The 21,941-nt window shown below is 41.3% G+C and overlaps 1 protein-coding gene across 2 annotated transcripts in view; it reads left to right on the top strand.

Moving 5' to 3' along the window:
• The window catches only part of LOC139606674 (receptor tyrosine-protein kinase erbB-4-like), a 298,222-nt gene that overhangs the window by 232,795 nt on the left and 43,486 nt on the right, over positions 1 to 21,941 (top strand). Inside the window, exons 16-20 of one of the 2 annotated variants that reach the window (XM_071459072.1) lie at positions 1,379 to 1,423; positions 7,705 to 7,837; positions 11,752 to 11,874; positions 14,041 to 14,139; positions 20,358 to 20,540. In XM_071459072.1, the coding sequence (XP_071315173.1) occupies positions 1,379 to 1,423; positions 7,705 to 7,837; positions 11,752 to 11,874; positions 14,041 to 14,139; positions 20,358 to 20,540 (583 nt within the window). Of the gene's footprint in view, positions 1 to 1,378; positions 1,424 to 7,704; positions 7,838 to 11,751; positions 11,875 to 14,040; positions 14,140 to 20,354; positions 20,541 to 21,941 lie in introns of both variants that reach the window. The other variant, XM_071458981.1, reaches the window with a different exon arrangement.

Genomic DNA, 21,941 nt, shown 5'->3' with positions numbered 1-21,941 from the left:
TTATGAGACTGACAATGGTTCACTGCATTTCCAAGGTGGAAATGTATGTATTGTATAAAAGAACATCATATGGACACATTAACAAGGTTAAAAACTTGATTTTCATTAGAGGACAGAACACAAAAGCATCTTGGCCTCCATGTCCTGCTATCTTTCACAATGTAAGACATTCAGCAGGCAAGATAACTCTGGAAAATGCAGAATTTAAAGTTGAATTGAATTGAGTTTCATTGAATGTATTTGGAGTGAACTAAAAAGCAAGGACAGAAAGAGATGGAGGAAGTGAGACTGAGAGAAAGAAAATCCATCCTTTGTGCCCCTCAACATTTATGAGTTGTGAAAAAGATGAGATATTGTGATACAGCACTTTTCAGCCTCCCTGGGACACATACTTGCTTACCCCAACGCACTCACACATACTCACAGACAATGTTTTAACAGACAGCAATAAAAAGGTGGCGTGGACAGATAAGAGAAATCAATAGATTGTGGCTGATGTTAGCTCGGAGAGTCAGGAGTGTGACCAGCATGCCGAAGCCTAACTTGAATCAAATAAGTTACTTTGACAAACCAGTAAATTGACAGATACAACAAACTGCAGTTCCACACAGGCAGAATGTACTGTGTCCCATGGGACAACATCCAGTCACTGCCAGATCAAAACACATCCTTACACTGTTACTGAAAAAGAAACAGCAAAAAAAGGGAATAAACAATCTTTAAAGACTACATCTTTATAAAAGGTAACTTCAAAATGACTCGGAGTCTATATTCCACTAATATTATCATTATTATTTTAATAGATTATTAGATTATGTAACACTCCTAGGGTTGCATCATCGAATCAGCAAAGTTGCAGAAGTTGCTGGAGAAAACCATTTTATACCAAAAAATGCAATGCACTTGTTATGAGTCCAGATTTTGTTTGATTAATGGAGACTACTGTCCAAGTCGATTTCATTTGAAGTTTACAGAAAATAAAAGGGAAACTGAAAACACAACCCAAAAGATATAATGATGCACATGTAACCATATAGAATATGTGTAGGTGTAGATGGAGAACAACCATTCATTTATATAATAGATGGCCGCACACTCATTCCATATCCCTGTGTTGTGTATCATGTGTAAATGGGTTGACAAGAGGATACAGTAGACATTAGGTTTTGTGTAAACAAGTCCAGCACAGGTTGTCCCTGTGATAGAGCTACAGGATGAACACAGGTCCTCGGTGTAAAAGGGTTTTCACTATACCTATTAGTTATTGGTTTGATCAGCTCACTTCAGGGTCGGATCATTTCAAGATAAGTGTCAAATTTAAAGATGTTTGAGTGTTTGTTGTCTAACTTTCTGCTTGTCTTGTATTGTTTTCCTATAGGTGCATTGGACCAAGACTACAAGACTGTATTGGCTGGATGGACAGGTACAAAATTCTTCATTCAATTCACACAACACACACACACACACACACACACATACACACACAGGGACCAAAGAACCACAGTAAGCAAAGTCTCTGATTAATGGCTAGCTCTAAGGCCCAAAAGTGTCCTTAAAGCCACTCTGTGTTATGCATGTTTGAGTGTGTTGGTGTGTGTATGGATGTGTGTGTGAGCACAAGCAATTTGCCTGGTTCTTGATAAATTGATAGCACTTTAGCTTTTGTTCTGAGGCTGTGGGGGAGAAAAGGGAACAAATTGCCACTAACAGTTTACAGCAAATGGATTCAAGGTTTCATAAGAGAAACAGTTTGGCATCAGGTGGCGCTGAGAATTGTTGGATTGGGTGTTCGGGGGATGATTTAAAAAAAGGGAAAGAAGGCTGAGAAGCAGCAGTCAACAGTACAGGACTTACTGGAGGATCTGCAGATCTGCAGCACAACAGTGAACCCTAAAACAATCTGAGCTATGCAGAAAAGAATGCAATGATGTATTGGTAAAACACAGTGTGTGACTTTGACCTAAGACCACCAGACTGGAAAAATGGAAACACATTCAGACTATCTTGCAGGAGGCCGTGGTGCCTGCTTAGGAAAAAAGAGCCATCCAGTTAAATATGTAGACAAACTGATAAACATTTACCAAGTACTTACCGATCAATATTCAGTATCCTGAATCTTTTACTGAGATCAATAGATGCTGAAGGACACACCTACAATTTGTAGAAAAGCATTCCCACCTTTTAGAGGAGTGCATAAAATCTACACTTTTTCTCCTGAAACACTCTTTGGGACAGTGCCAACAAGCTGAACAGGGAACTGCAGTGGCTGGGGAAATGTAGTTATCAGGTGACCTGGTGAACAGAGTAGGCCTTATCAGATGTCTCATAGTTGTGGCTAGGATACAGCATTAGACTCCCAACAAACCCCAGTGGTGTCACACATCTTGTAAATCTGTTACCTGTTGGATGTATTGACTTCTGAGCACAAATGAAAGTGGCTTATCAGAAAGAGATGATTACACTAAGCCTTCAAAGGCCAGCGCTCCACCTGGCATTAACACGCAGGGATTGTGTGCATATCTGATAAAGCCGGATTAATCACTTTCTGTCACTAACTCGTGTAATATTAGCCTGATAAAACTGACAACTAATACCTCATCTAACATGTTTCCATTTGGCAGCATCTAGTTATATGAGCTGCCTATTGCCTGATTTCTCTGTGTTCCCTGATTGGCTCCATATGTGTGATTAATCAGAATCAGAATCAGAATCAGAATCAGAATCAGTTTTATTGCCAAGTATGCTTTCACATACAAGGAATTTTTTCTGGTGATTGGTGCAATTGATCAGCAACAGTGGGGCTCTCTAGCCTTGTTGATGAGGCTAATAGCAGATGGGAAGAAGCTATTTTTGTGGCGAGAGGTTTTGGTCCTGAAGGACCGCAGCCTCCTGCCAGAGGGGAGTGTCTCAAAGAGTTTGTGTCCAGGGTGGGAGGAGTCAGCTACAATCTTCCCTGCACGCCTCAGAGTCCTTGAGGCGTACAGGTCCTGGAGGGACGGAAGATTGCAGCCAATCACCTTCTCAGCAGAGTGGATGATACGCTGCAGTCTGTTATTGTCCCTCTCCGTGGCAGCAGCGTACCAGATGGTGATGGAGGAGGTGAGGATGGACTCAATGATGGAGGTGTAGAAGTTCACCATCATAGTCCTTGGCAGGTTGAACTTCTTCAATTGCCTCAGGAAATACATCCTCTGCTGAGCTTTTTTGATGAGGGAGCTGATGTTTAGCTCCCATTTGAGATCCTGTGTGATGGTGGTTCCCAAGAAGCGAAAATGCTCCACGGTAGCCACGGGGGAGTCACACAGGGAGATGGGGGTGGGTGGGGCTGGGCTCTTCCTGAAGTCCACTATCATTTCCACTGTCTTCAGAGCGTTTAGCTCTAGGTTGTTCTGCCTGCACCAGGTCACCAGACGCTCAGTCTCCCACCTGTAGGCAGACTCATCGCCATCAGAGATGAGTCCAATGAGAGTGGTGTCGTCTGCAAACTTCAGGAGCTTGACAGACTGATGGCTGGAGGTGCAGGTGTTAGTGTACAGGGAGAAGAGCAGAGGAGAAAGAACGCAGCCTTGCGGGGATCCAGTGCTGATGGTCTGGGAGTCAGACACGTGCTTTCCTAGCTTCACGTGCTGCCTCCTGTCAGACAGGAAGTCGGTGATCCACCTGCAGGTGGAGTCAGGCACGCTCAGCTGGGAGAGCTTGTCCTGCAGCAGAGCCGGGATGATGGTGTTGAAGGCAGAGCTAAAGTCCACAAACAGGATCCTGGCATAGGTCCCTGAGGAGTCCAGGTGCTGGAGGATGAAGTGGAGAGCCATGTTGACGGCGTCGTCTACAGACCTGTTGGCTCTGTAGGCGAACTGCAGGGGGTCCAGGAGTGGGTCAGTGATGGATTTGAGATGGGACAGGACAAGACGCTCAAATGATTTCATGACCACAGAGGTCAGGGCAATGGGTCTATAGTCATTTAGTCCTGTGGGCCTTGGTTTTTTGGGGACAGGGATGATGGTGGAGGATTTGAAGCAGGCTGGCACGTGGCAGGTCTCCAGTGAGGTGTTGAAGATGTCTGTGAACACTGGAGACAGCTGATCAGCACAGTGCTTCAGGGATGATGGAGAGACAGAGTCAGGACCGGCTGCTTTGCGGGGGTTCTGCTTCATAAAAAGCCTGTTGACATCTCTCTCCAGGATAGAGAGAGACGTTCCTTTGGTAGGGGAGGAGGAGGGTTCTGATGTGGCTCTGATGTGGAGGTTAGTGTCAGGCTTGTCCCACTGTCTTTCAAAGCGGCAGTAGAACTCATTCAGATCGTTGGCCAGACGGAAGTCATTAATGGAGTGGGGGGGTTTAGGTTTGTAGTTAGTGATCTGTCTGAGCCCTTTCCAGACAGAAGCAGAGTCATTGGCTGAGAACTGGAGCTGAAGTTTCTCAGAGTACAGTCGTTTAGCTTCTCTCACCGCTTTGCTAAACCTGTACTTGGACTCTTTAAACTTGTCCCTGTCCCCACTCCTGAAAGCTTCCTCCTTTTGCCTCCTGAGCTGACTGAGCTTAGCTGTGAACCAGGGTTTGTCATTGTTATAACTCACCCTGGTGCGTGATGGGATACAGCAGTCCTCACAGAAGCTGATGTATGACGTCACAGCCTCTGTGAACTCATCCAGACTGTTGGAAGCAGTCCTGAACACCTCCCAGTCAGTGCAGTCCAAACATGCCCGCAGATCCTCTATGGCTTCACTGCTGCACTGCTTTGATGTCCTCGCAACAGGTTTACACAGTTTTAGTTTCTGCCTGTATGTGGGAATCAGGTGGACCATGACATGGTCAGAGTGGCCCAGTGCAGCCCGGGGGACGGCGTGATAAGCACCACTGATTGTGGTGTAACAGTGGTCCAGAGTGTTCCCCTCTCTGGTCGGGCAATTAACAAACTGTCTATATTTGGGCAGTTCATGACTGAGGTTCCCTTTGTTAAAGTCACCAAGGACAATAACTACGGAGTCCGGGTTGGTCTGCTCCACACACAGTATCTGGTCTGCGAGCGCCCGCTGTGCCTCCTGCACGTTGGCCTGTGGTGGGATGTAAACACCGACCAGGATGATTGAGGTGAACTCACGGGGGGAGTAGAAGGGCCTGCAGTTTATGATGAAAGTCTCCAGGTCAGGAGAACAGTGCTGCAGGATCACTGTCACGTCTTTGCACCAGCCACTGTTTGCATAAAAGCAGATTCCTCCACCTTTGGTTTTGCCGGACAGCTCTGTGTCGCGATCCGCTCTGAAGAGCTGGAAGCCGGCCAGCTCCAGCGCAGAGTTCGGAATCGATCCACACAGCCACGTCTCCGTGAAGCACAGGACGGCAGATGAGGAAAAGTCTCTGTTCTTCTGCACCAGTAGCTGAAGTTCATCCAGCTTGTTGGGCAGTGAACGCACGTTGGAGAGAAAGATACCTGGGAGAGGTGTGCGGAGTGCGCGCCGGCGGAGACGCGCAAGCGCACCGGCACGTTTTCCTCTCCTCCGGCGTTTCACTGCGAGAGCAACGGTCAGTGCACCTCTGACCAAAATGTCCAATAATCCCGCAGATGAGTCGAGAAAAGTAGGAAAAAAATCCACTGGAGTTGTTTCTCTGATATTAATGAGCTCTTCTCTGGTGAAAGAGCTCCGGAAACCAAAGCAGAAAACTGGATTTATAAAGAAAATAAGGCAAAAAAATGCGCACCAAAACACCGAGGCAGCCATCCGCGGCGCCATGGCAACAGAATTTTTTTTTAAATTCTAATGTGGCAATGGTGGAGAAAGATTGCACTTAACATGATCAAATGCATCGCTGAATATGTGGCTCACTGGGTGATCCTTAGAGCTGTATGTCTTGAGTACATTTATAGTACAGTCAGGTTTCATGTGATCACTCAGGGGACTTGTTAATGTCAGTTGGAGAAACCATGTAAGTGAAGCGTGCGGATTGAATGAGATAATCTACAGTGAATCTTGATGATTAAATTGCATTTTGTCATGTGTCAAATCCTCTGTGGCCTTTCTTGCTGACTTACTGTGTGTGTGGCTATTTGTCGCTACAGCGACAATAGGCACGTTTGTAGTTACTTTGAACAGTGGCCTTCAGTGGTCTTTTTCTCAAGGTATTATTGAAGAATATGAGATATGGATGTTTACACCTACAAATACTAACATCATAGTATTGGTTTCAGACAAAGAAGTCAATGAATGTGCTCTAAATTGTTCCCTCTTTTATCTGTTTGTCAAATATGAAGGTACATCCAGAAAATAGTTAGCTTCACTTAGCATAAAGACTGGAAAAGGGGAGAAACAGCTATCCTGGCTCGGTCCAACATAAAAAAAATTCCTACCACCAGCTCTGCAGCTCAATAATTACCACATTATATCTTATTTGTTTAATCCATACTAAAAACCAAAGTGTAAAAAACAGCCATCTGTGGTTTTACAGGGGTTGTGTGCTGGACTATTTTTTGACCAGGTGCCGTGACTTCCTGGAGTCTCTTTTTTGTCACCATGAACTGGTTGTTTTTACATTTCTGTGTGTATACAGATTTAACAAAGAGATTTTTTTTTTTTAACTGGACAGTAAGCTTAAGAGGCACTGATAGACATTCAGTGGACAGCGGTATTGAACTTCTCATCTAACTCTCCATAAGAAAGCAAAGAAGCTTATTTCAAACTATTTCTTGAATGAACTGTGACCATTACATTATTCAGCAGAACATTTTACATCGAAAAATAAAATTGTCAATGTTCGCTGGTGGACAGTTTATGTATCTAAATTACCTCAAACAAATCTATAGATCCCTCATGTTAATTATCAGTACTAGCATATCTGCAGCAAGCTAATATTGGCCAACATATCCACCTGGCTGATTTATTGGTCAGGCTTTAGTTCTCACCAGTGCTTTACCTCTGCATGTTATAAGCCCTAAACCTAGTGATTTTCTCCCTGTGCAGCCAAAGAGAGAGATGTGGGGGAGATAGAGACTTCTTCACTTCCCATGAAGCCGGTTGACTGTGATAACATTTTATGGCATGCATCCTTGCAGTGTGTGATATACAGTCCTCAATAACAGCCATTTTCCACTGATTTAGGGCAGAGCAGAGTAGAATATGCATTGACCAAATTAGGTTTTTTCATTACAGGAAAAAAAACGGTGGCGGTAACTCTTCCTGCCCACTTCTGCAGCTGCTCTGTAGACAGTTTGGGGAGCATATCAGGAAAATTACTGAGAGTCTTGGTTTCAAATGACAGCGTCGGTGTGGTGCTGAGAATTCACTTTGATGGTTATTTCCATGTTTTTGATCTCAGCCTTGGTTTTAATGAGGGGGCATGGAGGAAGATTGGTTACCAGATAAAAATCTGAACAAAAACAGACAAAAACTGAAGGTGAAGAGATTTTTGAAGGATTACCCACACCGGCTGTATATATACTGTGGAGAAAAGTTTGTTTGCTTGTTTGTTTGTTTATTAGCTTGCTTGTATTTGTGTGTGTGCACACGGTTGCGCAGTGATGATGTCAACTTCTATCTTTTTGTTCTCATCCTCTGTACTCCTATTTAACCTGTTCAACCTCCCTTCTGTCATCATCTCTGTCCTCCCAGTGACAATGTGTCATGCTTTCTCATTGCCTGCATCCTCTTCTGTCTGCACCATTTACTAATTTTCCTCCTCCTTCTCCCCCCTCCACTCTCTTGTCTTCAGAACCCCTCTGATCGCAGCGGGGGTGATCGGCAGCCTCTTCATGGTGGTGATCTTGGTGCTGAGCGTAGCAGTGTCTGTGCGCCGGAAGAACATAAAGAAGAAGAGAGCCCTTCGTCGCTTCCTGGAGACGGAGGTGAGGAGGGCAGTAGATAAGAAACACATCAAAAAAGAGGAGAAATTGCTGCCTATAGCACTTAAAGATAATGTGAAACCGAGGACATAGTTGACATTATTTTAGTCTGAGTCCACATTTATGCAACAATGGTAAGAAATCTAGTAGCAATCCACACATACATATAGACTTTTGATATGATGTTATGTTGAACAAGTAATTTTTAGGGTTTAGGAGATTGAAAGCATTGAAAACACAGTGGAGAACAGGAGGTGAGGGAATGAAAGGAGAACTAGAAAAAGCTTCTCTATGAAAAAGAATCACAAAAGAATTACAGATTTTATGAGTAAAGTGGCAGATTTGTAACTGACAGACTGCAGGATGAATATTCCATTAATTTTAGAAGAACGATTAAAACATGAGAAATGCCTGAGGACATTATCTGAATTTGTACAGTGTCATTGTTGTGTGCATATGTGTGTATGCTCACAAGTCTGTTTCTAGTGTAGCAATGTGAGTGTGTGTGTGTGTGTGTGTGTGTGTGTGTGTGTGTGTGTGTGTGTGTGTGTGTGCGTGCACATGCATAGGACGCATACTGTTCAAAACAAGAGAAAGTCAGACTGAACGAGAGAGAAAAGACTTTGTGTTTCCAGATGGTGACTGCAGAGGTGGAGAAAGTGTCAGAAACTGAGGCTCAGGTGTTGACTTTGCCATTGTATAGTGGAGAGCACACTTCTGTTAGGAAGAGGTAAGGGACCGTACCATTAGTGGAGAAGAAAGCACTCTTCCTTTGTGTTGAAATGAGAAGAGTACATCATCTAATGCACTTGTATGTCCATAGTGCGAATAAGGTCTTGTTTCACTGCTTTCTCTCTCTTCAGAGCACAAAGTATGAGAGAAGTGTCTGTGCTCATAGCTTCTATAATGAAAAAATAGCACAGATAAGGCTCATTATTGTACTTACATTTCCCTCACATATACTGCCGCTGTTGGTCTCCTACACAGTGTCAGACACAATGCCGGCTACAATAATGTTTAATATATAACCAACTGTACAATGTCTGTAAATGTGTTAACTTATGCATAAGCAAACATAAACAATATTTTAACAACATATTATGATTAATTTATGTATTTATGCAATTAATGCATAGACATCTTCCCACTTTCCACAAATCTCCATAACTACGCTTACAGGCCAGTGCTGTTACCAGCTGCTCCAAAAGTAGTGGTGAATGTTTTAAAAAAAATGTTGTGACTGAAACCTGGTTTTCTGCTCAGAGAGTAGAGAATTCTGCAGATGCGCACAGGGGTCATGTGGTTGGAGTGATAAACCATGTGTGTGGATCGGCAAACCATGAATTTCATACATGTTAATACCTGGTCTAGGAAATGTAGGGGAGACGGTTTCACCAGGAATAAAAAAACATATCAGCCAAATGATGCATCTACACTGTAACTTTCTTTCTGGAGGTCTATGAACCAAATGGTTTTATTAGCACATATTTTGGACTATTTTGGCTCAACTGTGAGAATTTCATACATTTAATAATGACCTAAGCTAATATAGTGGGGGATGCATTAGTGTCAGTTCTGCTGAATAATGCCCCATCCCTTGACAGCAAAGAAAGGAAGCAAAGCATTGTTTTTGCATTCAAACCTAAATTTGTATTAATACTTTAGTTAAACTGTCTGAAATGCTATTCTTAAAGCACACCAATACACAACAAAGAGACTGAGAGATGAATCAAGGAAACCTTCAATTCAAACTAATCATATCAAAGAAATGCTACTTCTAAAACACTAGTGACTCTAAATGTTCATATGCTAGGGACAGATCATTTATCATTATTGATGAAAAAACAGTACTTTGTTATATAAATCATTACAGTGTCTGTGAGATGCAATGTAGTTCTGGGCACGCAGGTAGAACTCCTAACGCAGTTTCTGTTCATACAGTTTATTAAAGCCAGTTTCTCACCTAAACATTTTCCTTACCACATGACCCCTGAGGGGCTCCAAGGAATCCAACTTTTATCATTTTAAATGTTTCATGAATTTCATCTAATTTCAGCAAATAATGCACTGCAGGTTTGTTGATTAATAGTCACATTCCTTGAAATGAAGTCACACTTGCACACCCCAACATTACTTTTTTATCCTGCAGACTCTATATATTTTAAACATGCCTTGTGGAGTTTTTATGTAAACAACCAAAAGTTACTCCCCAAAATGCATTGTATGTATCCATCAGCTCTAATTAGTGTGATGAATCCATTTTCTCCCTCATAGAACATTTGCAGAGCCATTTTTATTTTAAATCTAGCATTGTTTACATCTGTGTTTGCAAGCAGTCATCTTCTCCTCTGTCGTTGTTAGCTTAGTGCAACATATCTTGTTGACCTGTAGGTCAGTGGAAAACAACTCCATAGCACTTCTAGATGTCAAAAACACCACAGGGAACCTTTATTAAAAAATATGCATATGCATTTATATAGGCTACATTCATCTAGTTGCAGGGAACACTTGTCAGCTGCCCATTAAACCATACATGCGTTCACTGTCAGTAAAAATGCAGCACAACTTATAATTTATCTACTAGATGAGTCAGTAGATCTCTTCACCACCTCACCTTTTAAAAGTGGTAATTTTTCATGTTGCTCTTCTTAAGCATGTCTGATTTGCACATGCCAGAGCAGCATGTCTGAGTGATGTCTTGTGTGTTTCAGCTGCAGCATGGTATTTAGCAAACAAACAGTTTGTGTGACTACACAGTTTTGCTTTGGTTTCAGCACTACAGTGTAGAGTGAGAAGGTGGACAGCTCCTATTTGCTGCACTGTGGCTCGTACCCAGCCTCAACATCTTCAGCACCACTAACGCTGGACAGCTCCCCACACAGAGGAATAGCATATTGTATTGTGTATATGTGTGTGTTTGGATGGATACTTCTTAAGACATCTGTATTGTTTTGTGTGTGTTTGTTTATGCGGTGTGTGCCCCCCCACCCCCCACACCCTTCTTGTTTCCACCCTGCAGAAGCTGATTTGTTATTCCATTTAAATGAAGAATGACTATTGTTTTTAATCAAATGGTAACCATGAGCCAGAGGGACAGAAGCTGCCGACCACAGCCAGGCTGATTTACACTCATGCTCCGTTTTCCTCTCTCTCCTCCCTCCCTCCCTCCCTCCCTCTCTAATCTTCCACTCTTTTCCTAATTCTCCTTATATTGCTCCCTCCCTTACACTTTTGCATCCTCTGACTAATTCAGCTGCTCTCTTCTCCATCGCTGTCTTATTGTTGTTGTTGCCGTCACAGTTCCTCTCCCACTCCACATCTTTCTCCCTCCCTCCCTCCCTCCCTCCCCACACATAATCTTTCTCTCTCACTAGCTATTTCATCTGCTCGTTCCTCCACTTGAGCAGTAATGAGACAACAAAAGTGTCAACTCCTTTTCTAGCTGTGCAATAATCCACATCCCCCACCTCTTTTCTCTCACTTTCTCTCACTCTTGGTCCACCTATCTCATCTCTCTCTTCTGCTTAAATCTTTCATCCTTGATACTGAAACAGTAATGGAACTCCAGAGTCTAGATTTGTATTGTTGGAAACATGCCATGGAAGGAACATTCTTTTTACTCATAACTTTAGGTAACTGCATGGTAATTGTTTTTGCTTTATGATAAAAGTTGAGTTTCACAGCATGAGTTCTTGGAAATTATGTCACAGTTTACTAGAAATTGCCTTTTTTTCACTGGTTCAAGGAACAGACTTGTGAACAGTGAAAATTAGAAACAGTCTGTGGGAAAGGTACTTTTTTGCTTAATTGAGGTAAGTTAGGTATGATAAATGTTATAGTTGGGAGTTTGTGTTATTGGGTTTGGGTTACAGTACCCTCTGATTGAATGATTGCTGTGTTACTGGATGTGTTTTTAGCTGGTGGAACCTTTAACGCCCAGTGGAACAGCACCGAACCAAGCCCAGCTTCGTATCCTGAAAGAGACAGAACTCAAACGGGTCAAGATCCTCGGCTCCGGGGCCTTTGGGACTGTTTACAAGGTAAAACACAAATAAAATAATACTAACTGTTTGCAGGGGTTTAAGTTGATTCTTGACCAATAAAGGAATATACTCCTAAACTTGAGATCAGGATGAAAGGGCTGGAAAAAAGAGGAGGACAAGAGAGATGGATTGCAAGACAATTAATGACAGGAAATTAGATGGAAGGCTGGAGGCAGGGGGATGAAAAGTAATAGCATACATTGAGACCCCTGCGGTCAAACTGAAATAAGATGTAGCTGAGGTCACCACCAGTGTGATGATGTGATGGGGAGAGCTAGAAAAGAAAAGTGGTGAAATTAGAAAGAACAGACTCTCTTTCGCTGAAATCATCACTGGTCATTTTGTGGATCAACCATTCACATTAAAGCACATTTCTGGGTCAGAGGTATGGTAACATGAGCGCAGATGTTCTTTTTCAAAGCAATATCTTGCATATTACCCTGGGGAATCTCCAGGCAAAAAAAAACCCTCACAGGTGAGCCCTAGGACCTAAAGTTATCCTGATTGTCACAAGGCAAATCATGGATTTTCAATGGATCATCTCAGAGTGGAGAAACAGTGGTGTGATGATGAGATCCTGCCAGGCAGTGAGCTGAGAGACCTCACTTCAGCAGCTTGACTGCATGATCTTATTATTTCAGGCACAATCCACAGGTCATGGGTAATGTTGAGGTTCAGCATTCAGGTTAACTTGTAAATTGAGTGTTTTGCTGTGTAGCTTAGCTCTCTTTTCACCAAAATACTAAAATATGACTTCTGTGTTACACAATGTACCGCACTTAAAGGTACCCTGTAGAGTTTCTGAGCTCTAATGGTGCAATGTTTTGATAAGCAGGTCCCTGTTTACAAAGATTTTACATGGCGGAGCAAGATACCTCATGGCAAGCCATTTCTATGGGAAAAGGGGGATGGTTCTGGTCTGCAGAAAGGGGCGTCTCCAGAGACCTAAAGTGTTTAAATCCAATGCCTAAATCATCGTTGGTGAAGAGTGAATGAGTTGGAAAATAAAAATATAACATACCCCGAGCTCGTCTACGGATATCTTCGTAATTACACGTCAGACATGCTAACGTCAGCTTCTACTTCAGACAGACTGATGGTTATGATATGTGTATATGAATTTATCTTAGAAACTGGTCGTATTTGTTCAATAAAAGTACGACAATATAATTTCACACCACCCCAGAGGTGTTGGTTGTTGCTGATGATTACTTCACAGGCTACCTTTAACTAGCAATCAGCACATTTTTAACCATTATTTGTTAGACCCCAGGACTTTTTCAATCTCAGTGTCAGTTGAGCAGCTGATCTTGCTGATGAAGAAAACAATGTGCTGAGATTGGGAGCTGTTGATCTGCATGTCACATTCAGCAACACCAGTAACATGTCATATTGTTTTGTAGCACCCAATTCAAGGCAATTCAGAAAGGGTCCAAGCTACAGCATAATGGTGAGGTGCATTGTTCACTAAATTTACTACAGCAAGCAGTGAGGTGTGAAATACTGTGTAAACACTGGGGGGTTTACCAACCTAAAACAATGTTATAAGTTATGAAATAAATAGGCAATACTACAGACTGGGAGTGCAGTTTAATTGAGAAAAAAAACGGTTGTTCATTGTGCTAAATAATAATTATTAACAAAAGTGAAAGACAGCCTATCAAAAAGAGCTATGACTTGAAAATTACAGCTTTGAGAGAGCAGGTGTTTTAAGTCTGTGAGTGAAGGTGTTGGGCCTGTGGTCACTGGGGATATGTAGTCACATTAGAGCTGTACCAAGGTGGAACATATTGGAAACATTTTTAAAAAAGTTGAGAGGCACTTGTTTTCTCTTCCTCTGCTAAATCACTTTAATCCCACCTGAAATTAGATAGTTCACGTTGATGATTCAATTGTTTTGCTCAAGTCATTTTTGAAGGGCAAAATAACCTTTAATCATACAGCATGGAGTGGTCCCTGATATTCTGCCAGTGAGAATCTGACAAATGGCTATTAAGTTTGTAATTTGAATTTAAGTAGAATTCAGGGTGAAAATTCTCAGAATATTCATTGAGATTCCTAATCTCAGCCCTACAACACCTTTCTTTAATAAAATGTTGGTGAGTGGGAGTTGCGTGACTTTGCGTTCTGACTCATTATCTGTTTGTGTGTGTGTTTCTTCAGGGTATATGGGTCCCAGAGGGTGAAACGGTGAAGATTCCAGTAGCCATTAAAATCCTAAATGAGGCCACCGGACCCAAGGCTAACGTGGAGTTCATGGACGTGAGTATCTTGAAAACAATCAGTTCCAATTTTTAATTGTATTTTCCCTCATGAGTTTTCTGTTGGCTGAAAACTGTTTGCTACAGTGTAAAGTCAAGTAGTAGAGACATGAGCTGGTTTCTCAGTTTATATTTTCTGATGTAGAAGTGTCTCACCGTGTCAGTCAAGCTCACAATATTCTGATAGCATGTGCTGGACAATTCCAGTATTCATATACAACCTATCAGGCCACTGTTGCAACTGTGACTCATTGGTAAGTGTTGGGAGTGGATTGAAAACAGTCACCAGTGTACTGACGCCACACGTCATTGATTCTAAAAGAAAGAGCAAGTTACACATCAGCTCCGTTGGTGAAATGAAGCATTAAGAACTAAGCTTACATCCCATGGACTCCAGAATAGAAATCATCAGGGGCCCCTAGGACCCCTACCATACACCCATGTACACACACATACACACACACACAATGCCACAGGCTCCCAGCACAGTGCACAAGGCCAATTTATAAAACATTCACAACTCGGCTCATTTCGAAAGGAAAAGTGAAAAAATTCAAAATTATTACCCCATGATGATGCAATGCAGATGAAATAACCCCCCTCAACACACGTACACATGCAGACGCAGAAACACACACACACACACACACACACACACACACACACACACACACGGAAAGCGACCCAATTGCACTCATGTTTTGCACTAAGTTTGACAGTCTAAAAGGAAGAGTTTTTGGAGTGTTAGCATTTCTATTTTTATCAAGACGTCTTTGATGAATATCCTACATGCGTTTAATTATATGTTCTGTGTGCTTTGGGGGCATGTTTGACAATCAGAGAACCAGATATCAGCAATGAAAGGACAACATGCAGAGAGACAAAAGAGAGATAGAGATACAATGCTTATGAGACAAAGAGGAAAAGTGACTGATCTCTGACTGATAGCTGACGTAGGCACTGGATGGACATCTGCATGTGAATGTGGTGATGATAGTGTCAGATAACACTGCTGATGTTAATTTTACAATGTAACTGACTTTTAAATAAGATATACCACATGTAACTGATGACTCAACTACTCTAAAAGTAAACAGCAGGAGAGACAGAGACTGTGATTGGCTCAGCAAGATAAACTAAAACCAATGATGAAAGTTGTTAAACACTAATACAAAGTTTTAAATAAGATATACCACATGTAACTGATGACTTAACTAATCTAAAAGGAAACAGCAGGAGAGACAGAGACTGTGATTGGCTCAGCATGATAAACTAAAACCAATGATGAAAGTTGTTAAACACTAATACAAAGTTAATTTGTTGATCTTTGATTGGTTTATTGTCTTCTTCTCACAGTAAATTTAAGGGCCATCTTATTTTCCACTGATACCTTCCTTCACATTCATCCAGTTCCACAGTTTTTTTGTACTGACTGCTGAGCAGATGGAAGCTGAGCGTCTGCACCAGGGAAGATCAGTGGAAGCTACAGGGAGAAATCAGTGCCATTCATTTACTTTAACCTGCTTTATTTTCCCAGCTGGACTGGGAATTCTGACTGGTTACCTTCTAGCTGCAGGCCACACTCACTTGCCACTGACTGTTTGAAGAATGTCATTGAGGATTGATTGTCTTTGAGTTTCTGTGTGTGTGTGTGTGTGTGTGTGTGTGTCTGTTTCACACTCTTTACCTGTAGAGCACCCAAAGGAGGAAAAATTCTCCTTTTATGAATCCTTCAATGAAATGGGTAAAAGTGTTTAGCCCAGCAACACAGTGTGAACACTGCCTCCCTTCAGCCAGTGCCTACTGAGAAGACAGGGTGTCAGTACCCTGCAGGATTGTCATGCATGTACATGTATGCATGTTTGTGTGTGTATGTAATCATAATAGTGGCTTGGGGCAGACAGGACAGGCTACAGTATGTTATTCCTTTTGAAAACTAAACTTCTGCTCAAGGCTTGTTTTCACTGAAGCGGGATAAACCCTTGTGGTTTGGCCTTGGAAAATTGCATTCAGTGACGCTCGTCCCCATGTGTATGAGGTGGATAATCTTTTGTTCTATTCATTAATGTTTGGCTCAGTTATTATTCTCTATGAGTATGAAGCAGATGAGAACTCACCAAAAAGAAAATCAATTTAAAAAATACAAAACACATTTATAAATTATGATCATGAACTTTATTCAACGCAGAAAGTTACACAGTACTTCACATAAAGAATAGCTATAACAATATCACTACAATATCCTACAGTTCCTTAAGGAAACAATTTGTCCCTTTCACATTTGGTGCCTGTTATATCTGTCTGTTATATCTAATAACCTCAAACTAAGTTAGTGGCATTTCATGCGTTTTGGATATCGGTGTAATACAGGTGTATCTGATTTGATTACTCAAGATAACAGATTGATAATAACTTAATTCCACTTGATTTAAAGGTTCTCTATGTAAAATTCAGAAAACCCTTGTTATTGATGACACCAGTGGCAGACATTTTTAGCCAAGTATCCACATTTGAATAGATTCTTACTAAACACACACGTATACACAGACACACAGACTCTTGTTCTCTCTTTCATACAGTGCACATACCAGCACACCAACAGCACAGACCTGCCCCCCCTACTTAGTGGCTTCACTGTATAATCTTTGCACATAATTCCAAAGTGCCTGTCCTCTTCAGTTAGTATACCAATAACAATTCAGACAAAGCAACGGAAATGGAACCAAGCTGACTTAAATCTTACCTGCTGAGTGTTAAGTACAGTAATCAACAGTTAAGGCATCTTAGGATACCACAAATCAGTGGCAGATGAACACTGAAGTCGCCCAGATTTACTTGAAATGGATCCTGCCTATGCAGTCAAACAGCAGTCTCTCACAGACTTTGTCCTGAATTACCATCGTCCTCACAGTATCTGCTGCCATCACCCGATGAGCAGGGGTCTGATTATGCAAAGTTTAGGCTGTGTTGTGGTTGTATTTCTCTGTCGATGTTCAGTGGAGCGCTACACACAGTATTTCTGTCTCCCCACAACATATATGCACACACAACCACCAACACCTTTTGTGGGTTGTGGGTTTTTGCTGCACAGCTATCTATCTTATGATGAATTGTCACATTAACCCATAACCCTGGCAGTAATAATGCTTTGTGTGTGTGTGTGTGTGTGTGTGTGCGTGCGTGCGTGCGTGCGTGCGTGCGTGCGTGCGTGCGTGCGTGCGTGTGTGTGTGTGCGTGTGTTGCATACTTACACAGAATAGATGTAGGTCTATTTCTATCTTTGGTAGCTTTTCTGTAGCATTTGAGAAATTAGTTGTGTGTGTTTGAGTTCATGATGCTTAGTACTGCAAACTAATATGTAATATTTGCTCTTGTTTTTCATACGTATAGGTGTTGACACTACAAGTGGGTTCAAAGCTCCATAAATAAGTACTGGAGCATATGCATGTATTCTATTCAGTAGCATATTCTATAATAGCAATATATTAAACCAAACTTAGTATGTTACAACTCTTATTGTATGTTGTATTTAGGACACAGACACGTGGTTTACAGAAATCTCACCTTGATGTTTTTACTACACTAGTTTGCTACAAAGAATGCTGACAGTCTTGTGAAGCAGGGAGTCACTTTGATGTTGAGGTTTTGAATAGAAATCTACTGTTTCTGACTTACAGGAACCTTGCTGCTCGCTGCAAGAGAAACTTCAGCCTTAAACAGAATAACGGGTCCTATGATCTTTGATAGTTCAGTCAACACTTGTAAACATGATGGACTCTCTACCAGTCTTTTAAGTCTTTGAACCTTTTCTGTTATTTGTTCTTTTACTCAACTGAAACACCACCTGTTGGTACAATATAACAATATACGGTACTCATCTGCATACATAGTTTTATCTTGTACTGAATATGAAAATAGGAACAGATAGTGACTAGATAGTAACAAGGTAACTGACAAAGTTATCAAAAAATTAGCCTTGTATTGTTTTTTTAATGCAGAGAACCTCAGTTTTAACCATGTTACCCCAAGTAAAAGTGGTTTTAAGTAAATGGGCGAGAGGGGAGTCAAATCCAGAACTCACAAGAACCATCCATAGCTGCAGATTGACAGCGATAAATAGGTAAATAAAATTAATAATAAAATAAAATAGGAGACTGCCCCTTCCTAGGAAAATCAATGAAAGTCCAGGGGTCTGCAGTTTGCACAGAATAAAGATACAACATAACAGCAAAACACATGAGTTATATAGGTCTCATTGAGCATTGTCTGAAATGGCTCCCACACCTTCTGGAAATAGTTTTGTGAATTCCATTTGCTATAATGAATCTTGGCAACAGAAAGTATCTTGTTGAGCCACCTCCTAAAACATGGGGACAATTGAGACTTACAGTTTAGCAATACTACTTTTTTTGTTGCAACCATGCCAACCATACAGTCTGGCTGGATGTTAGTTCCATATTGTTTGGAAAACCAATGAAATATGTCACAGTAGAAATTACCTAGTACTGGACAGTGCCAGAATAAGTGTGATAGTGGTCCCTCAGCTGTACTATATCTATCACACATGGGAGAAACTAATTCAAATATCTTACTAAGTTAAGTTTCAGAGTAATGCAGACTGTTACTCTATATCTACAATTGATAGTACAGCTCTGCATACTGGCCAGGCCTTCCTCCCACAGTTCATCTGACACTGGTACGCCTTCAGCTCAGTTCTCCCTGCAATGACTAGTACCATAAAAGCAGTGATGAGGCAGGAGATTCAATGTTTAGAGTGAGAGAAGTAAAAGATAGAAAATGTGGCTCTTTGGTTTGCTTCACATTTGAAGTGGAGATAGTGATAGAAATTTGATTGAGGAAGGTGATATTTACTTTGGAGCTGAAGGAATGAGGCAAATTTGTGAGGCAAAATCTATGTAGAGATGTGAGTCGCAACACAGTCTCCTCCTCCTCCAGTCCAGGAACACTCTATCCATCCGTGCTTGAATGCTATAGGAGTGTATGCCGAGACATTTGGCCCAAATATTCATGAAGTTTCTCCCATCTTGACACAGGATCTGTAGAGCTCAGCCAGGGTGACCATCAGGTTCTTGGTCACCTCTCTTACCAAGAGCCCTCTCCCTTGATTGCTCAGTTTAGCTGAGTGGCCAGCTCTAGAAAGACTTCTGGTTGTTCCACACTTCTTACTTTTAAGAATGATGTAGGCCACTGTGCTCTTGGGAACCTTCAATGCAGCAGAAGTCTTTTGTAGCCTTTCCCAGACCTGTGCCTCGACACAACCCTGTCTCTGAGCTCTGCAGGCCTCTTCTGAGCAAAGGCTCTGAATACTTATGCCAATGTGATATTTCAGTTTTTCCTTTTTGATAAATTTGCAAAAATTTCTAAAATTCAATTTTTACTTTCTTGAGTGTAATAGGGTATTGAGTGTAGATTGATGAGGGGAACAATAGATATTTTGTTTTTATTTCAGAATAAGGCTGCTGCATAACAAAATGTGAAAAAGGTGAAGAGGTCTGAACACGTTCTGAATGCGCTGTAGTTCAGGAGGTTGGGAACTGAAACTACTGAATCAATTAAACAATTCAATAAATTGTCAGCTTATGTGTTCTCAAGGCTTACAACATCACCACACCACACATTTTACATGATGAATACCTGGTTGATTTATAATTGCTATTGCAAGAGGCTCTAAAGCAAAATCAAAAAGGAGAGAAGAAAGAGGATCACCCTGCCTCACACCACTTTGCAGCTCAGAAAGTTGTGATTTTTCTGAGAATAGAGGACGGTGGATGGGAATAAATAATGTTGACCGAAACTAAAGATCCCCACGAATGGCTTACAGTATATTTTAAACATGAACTTTACATTTCTTTTCTTTTTTTTTTTTTCTTTTTTGTTGGATTTTTGGGGAGATAATAGAGGTACCCAGTAAAAAAATATTAAGGGCCCATGTACAAATAATGATTGGGATATTGTCTGCCAGCAAAACATTCTCTGCTTCTTAGCTTTAAAGGAGTTGCTGTCAAAGGAGTTCCATTCTACATGAACAGTCAAGCTCATAAAAATAACAGAGCAATGATTTTATGTTTGTTTTTCGCTAAAACTGATGCCTAAGGTGAACAACATTGTAGAACTTGTTGACATACTATTACAAATGACAGCCTCCACCCCCACCCCTTCCCCCCACATGCCTGAGTGTATATCTGTCTCATTCAGGAGGCCCTGATCATGGCTAGCATGGAGCACCCCCACCTGGTCCGCCTGCTGGGTGTCTGCCTGAGTCCCACCATCCAGCTGGTCACACAACTGATGCCTCATGGGTGCCTGCTCGACTATGTCCACGAGCACAAGGACAACATTGGATCCCAGCTGTTGCTCAATTGGTGTGTCCAGATTGCCAAGGTAAGGGTGGAAAATGCTGTTTCATTAGTTGTATCACAGGCTGTATGCTTGTTTGGTTGATGCTGTTGGTTTATTTATTAGCTAACTGACTGGTCAGGTCGTTTTGTTTGCTGATTAGTCCTTGGCTTGGTTGGGTCTCAGTTGCCAGATTAGTAAAGGGTTGTTTTTCATGTTGATGGATCATTTTGATATCTCAGCAGCTTGTTTATCAGTGAATCATTTTGCAGCTTTTTTGCAGCTTTGACTGACTGTTGCACCAATTATCTGAATCAATAATATGTGATGATTTGGAGAGTTAGAGAGCCACTGAAGCCCATGTGCATCTGTACTGCAGACTGTGGAGCCATTGCTTGATATTTCATGAGTGCATTGTAATACTTTGCTGGTATTTGGCAAAGCTCACAAGATTGAAACTTTAATTTGTCGTTTTTTTAGTTTTGTTGAATGACCTTTTGTATTGATCCACATACTGCAATTTCTCCTATAACACATCCTTTGTCCCTCTTTTTCCTCCCATCCATGTCACTCTTTCCATGGTTAGTAATGACAACATTATTTCTCTTCTTACTACATCTGTTTTGCTATTGTATGCATATAACAGCACTATAAATTTCTCTCATGCACATTTGTGTCGTATTATTGCAGCGTACCTTGCATCCTCTCCCCTTTTGAAATCTTACTATATGGATACTTGTGTTGGGTTTGGATTACACACACAACTACTGAACCACCCCTGCCCCCTTGTATAATATGTTTGAGAAAATAAAGGGCCAATTGAATTACCACATTGTTTTTATAGTGAAAAAAAAATGTTTATGTTAGTCTTTAGTAGAAGGCTAGTAGGCTTGGAGGTTTGGCAAAGTGTCTGAGGGTATGTGCTGGTGTGTGTGGAGGATTCAACAACAGACTGTGGTGCCCATTTTCAACCCCTCTGGAGAACTGAAGTAAATAATTCAAAGTCTTGCCGGATTTTGGTGGGGGAGGTATGGAGCGCAGGGAACTAAGTATTACAGGATCATGGATTTAGAAGTGCATTACAATTAGTTTTAATCTAGTTGTCAATATTAATAGGTGACAGACATACCTACTAATTGTCTGTCTTTCTCTGTCTGTCTATGAAACGTTCACAAATCACCAGAGTTAAATCAACATCCCTGACGAACAATCCTAACAACACCTTTTATAAGCCCATAAATATTTTTTCTTGTATTTATTTATTAATTAATTAAAGTTATTAACTACAGGGCCTGGTAATATAAACTGCTGTATATATCAAATGATGTAATAATGTCTCCAAACATGCTACATTTGATAGATGGCTGATAAAACGGTCAGATACTATGAGTACAGAATAGGTTAAAAAGCCAAGAGAAGCAGAATGAAAATGACTTAGCATGCACT

This window comes from Trachinotus anak, unplaced genomic scaffold (assembly GCF_046630095.1).
Source record: "Trachinotus anak isolate AG129_WGS33_773 ecotype Australia unplaced genomic scaffold, CSIRO_AGI_Tana_v1 ptg000001l, whole genome shotgun sequence".
NCBI lineage: Eukaryota > Metazoa > Chordata > Actinopteri > Carangiformes > Carangidae > Trachinotus > Trachinotus anak.
Note: the sequence above shows the minus strand (reverse complement) of the source record. Positions and strands in the feature narration are given on the sequence as shown.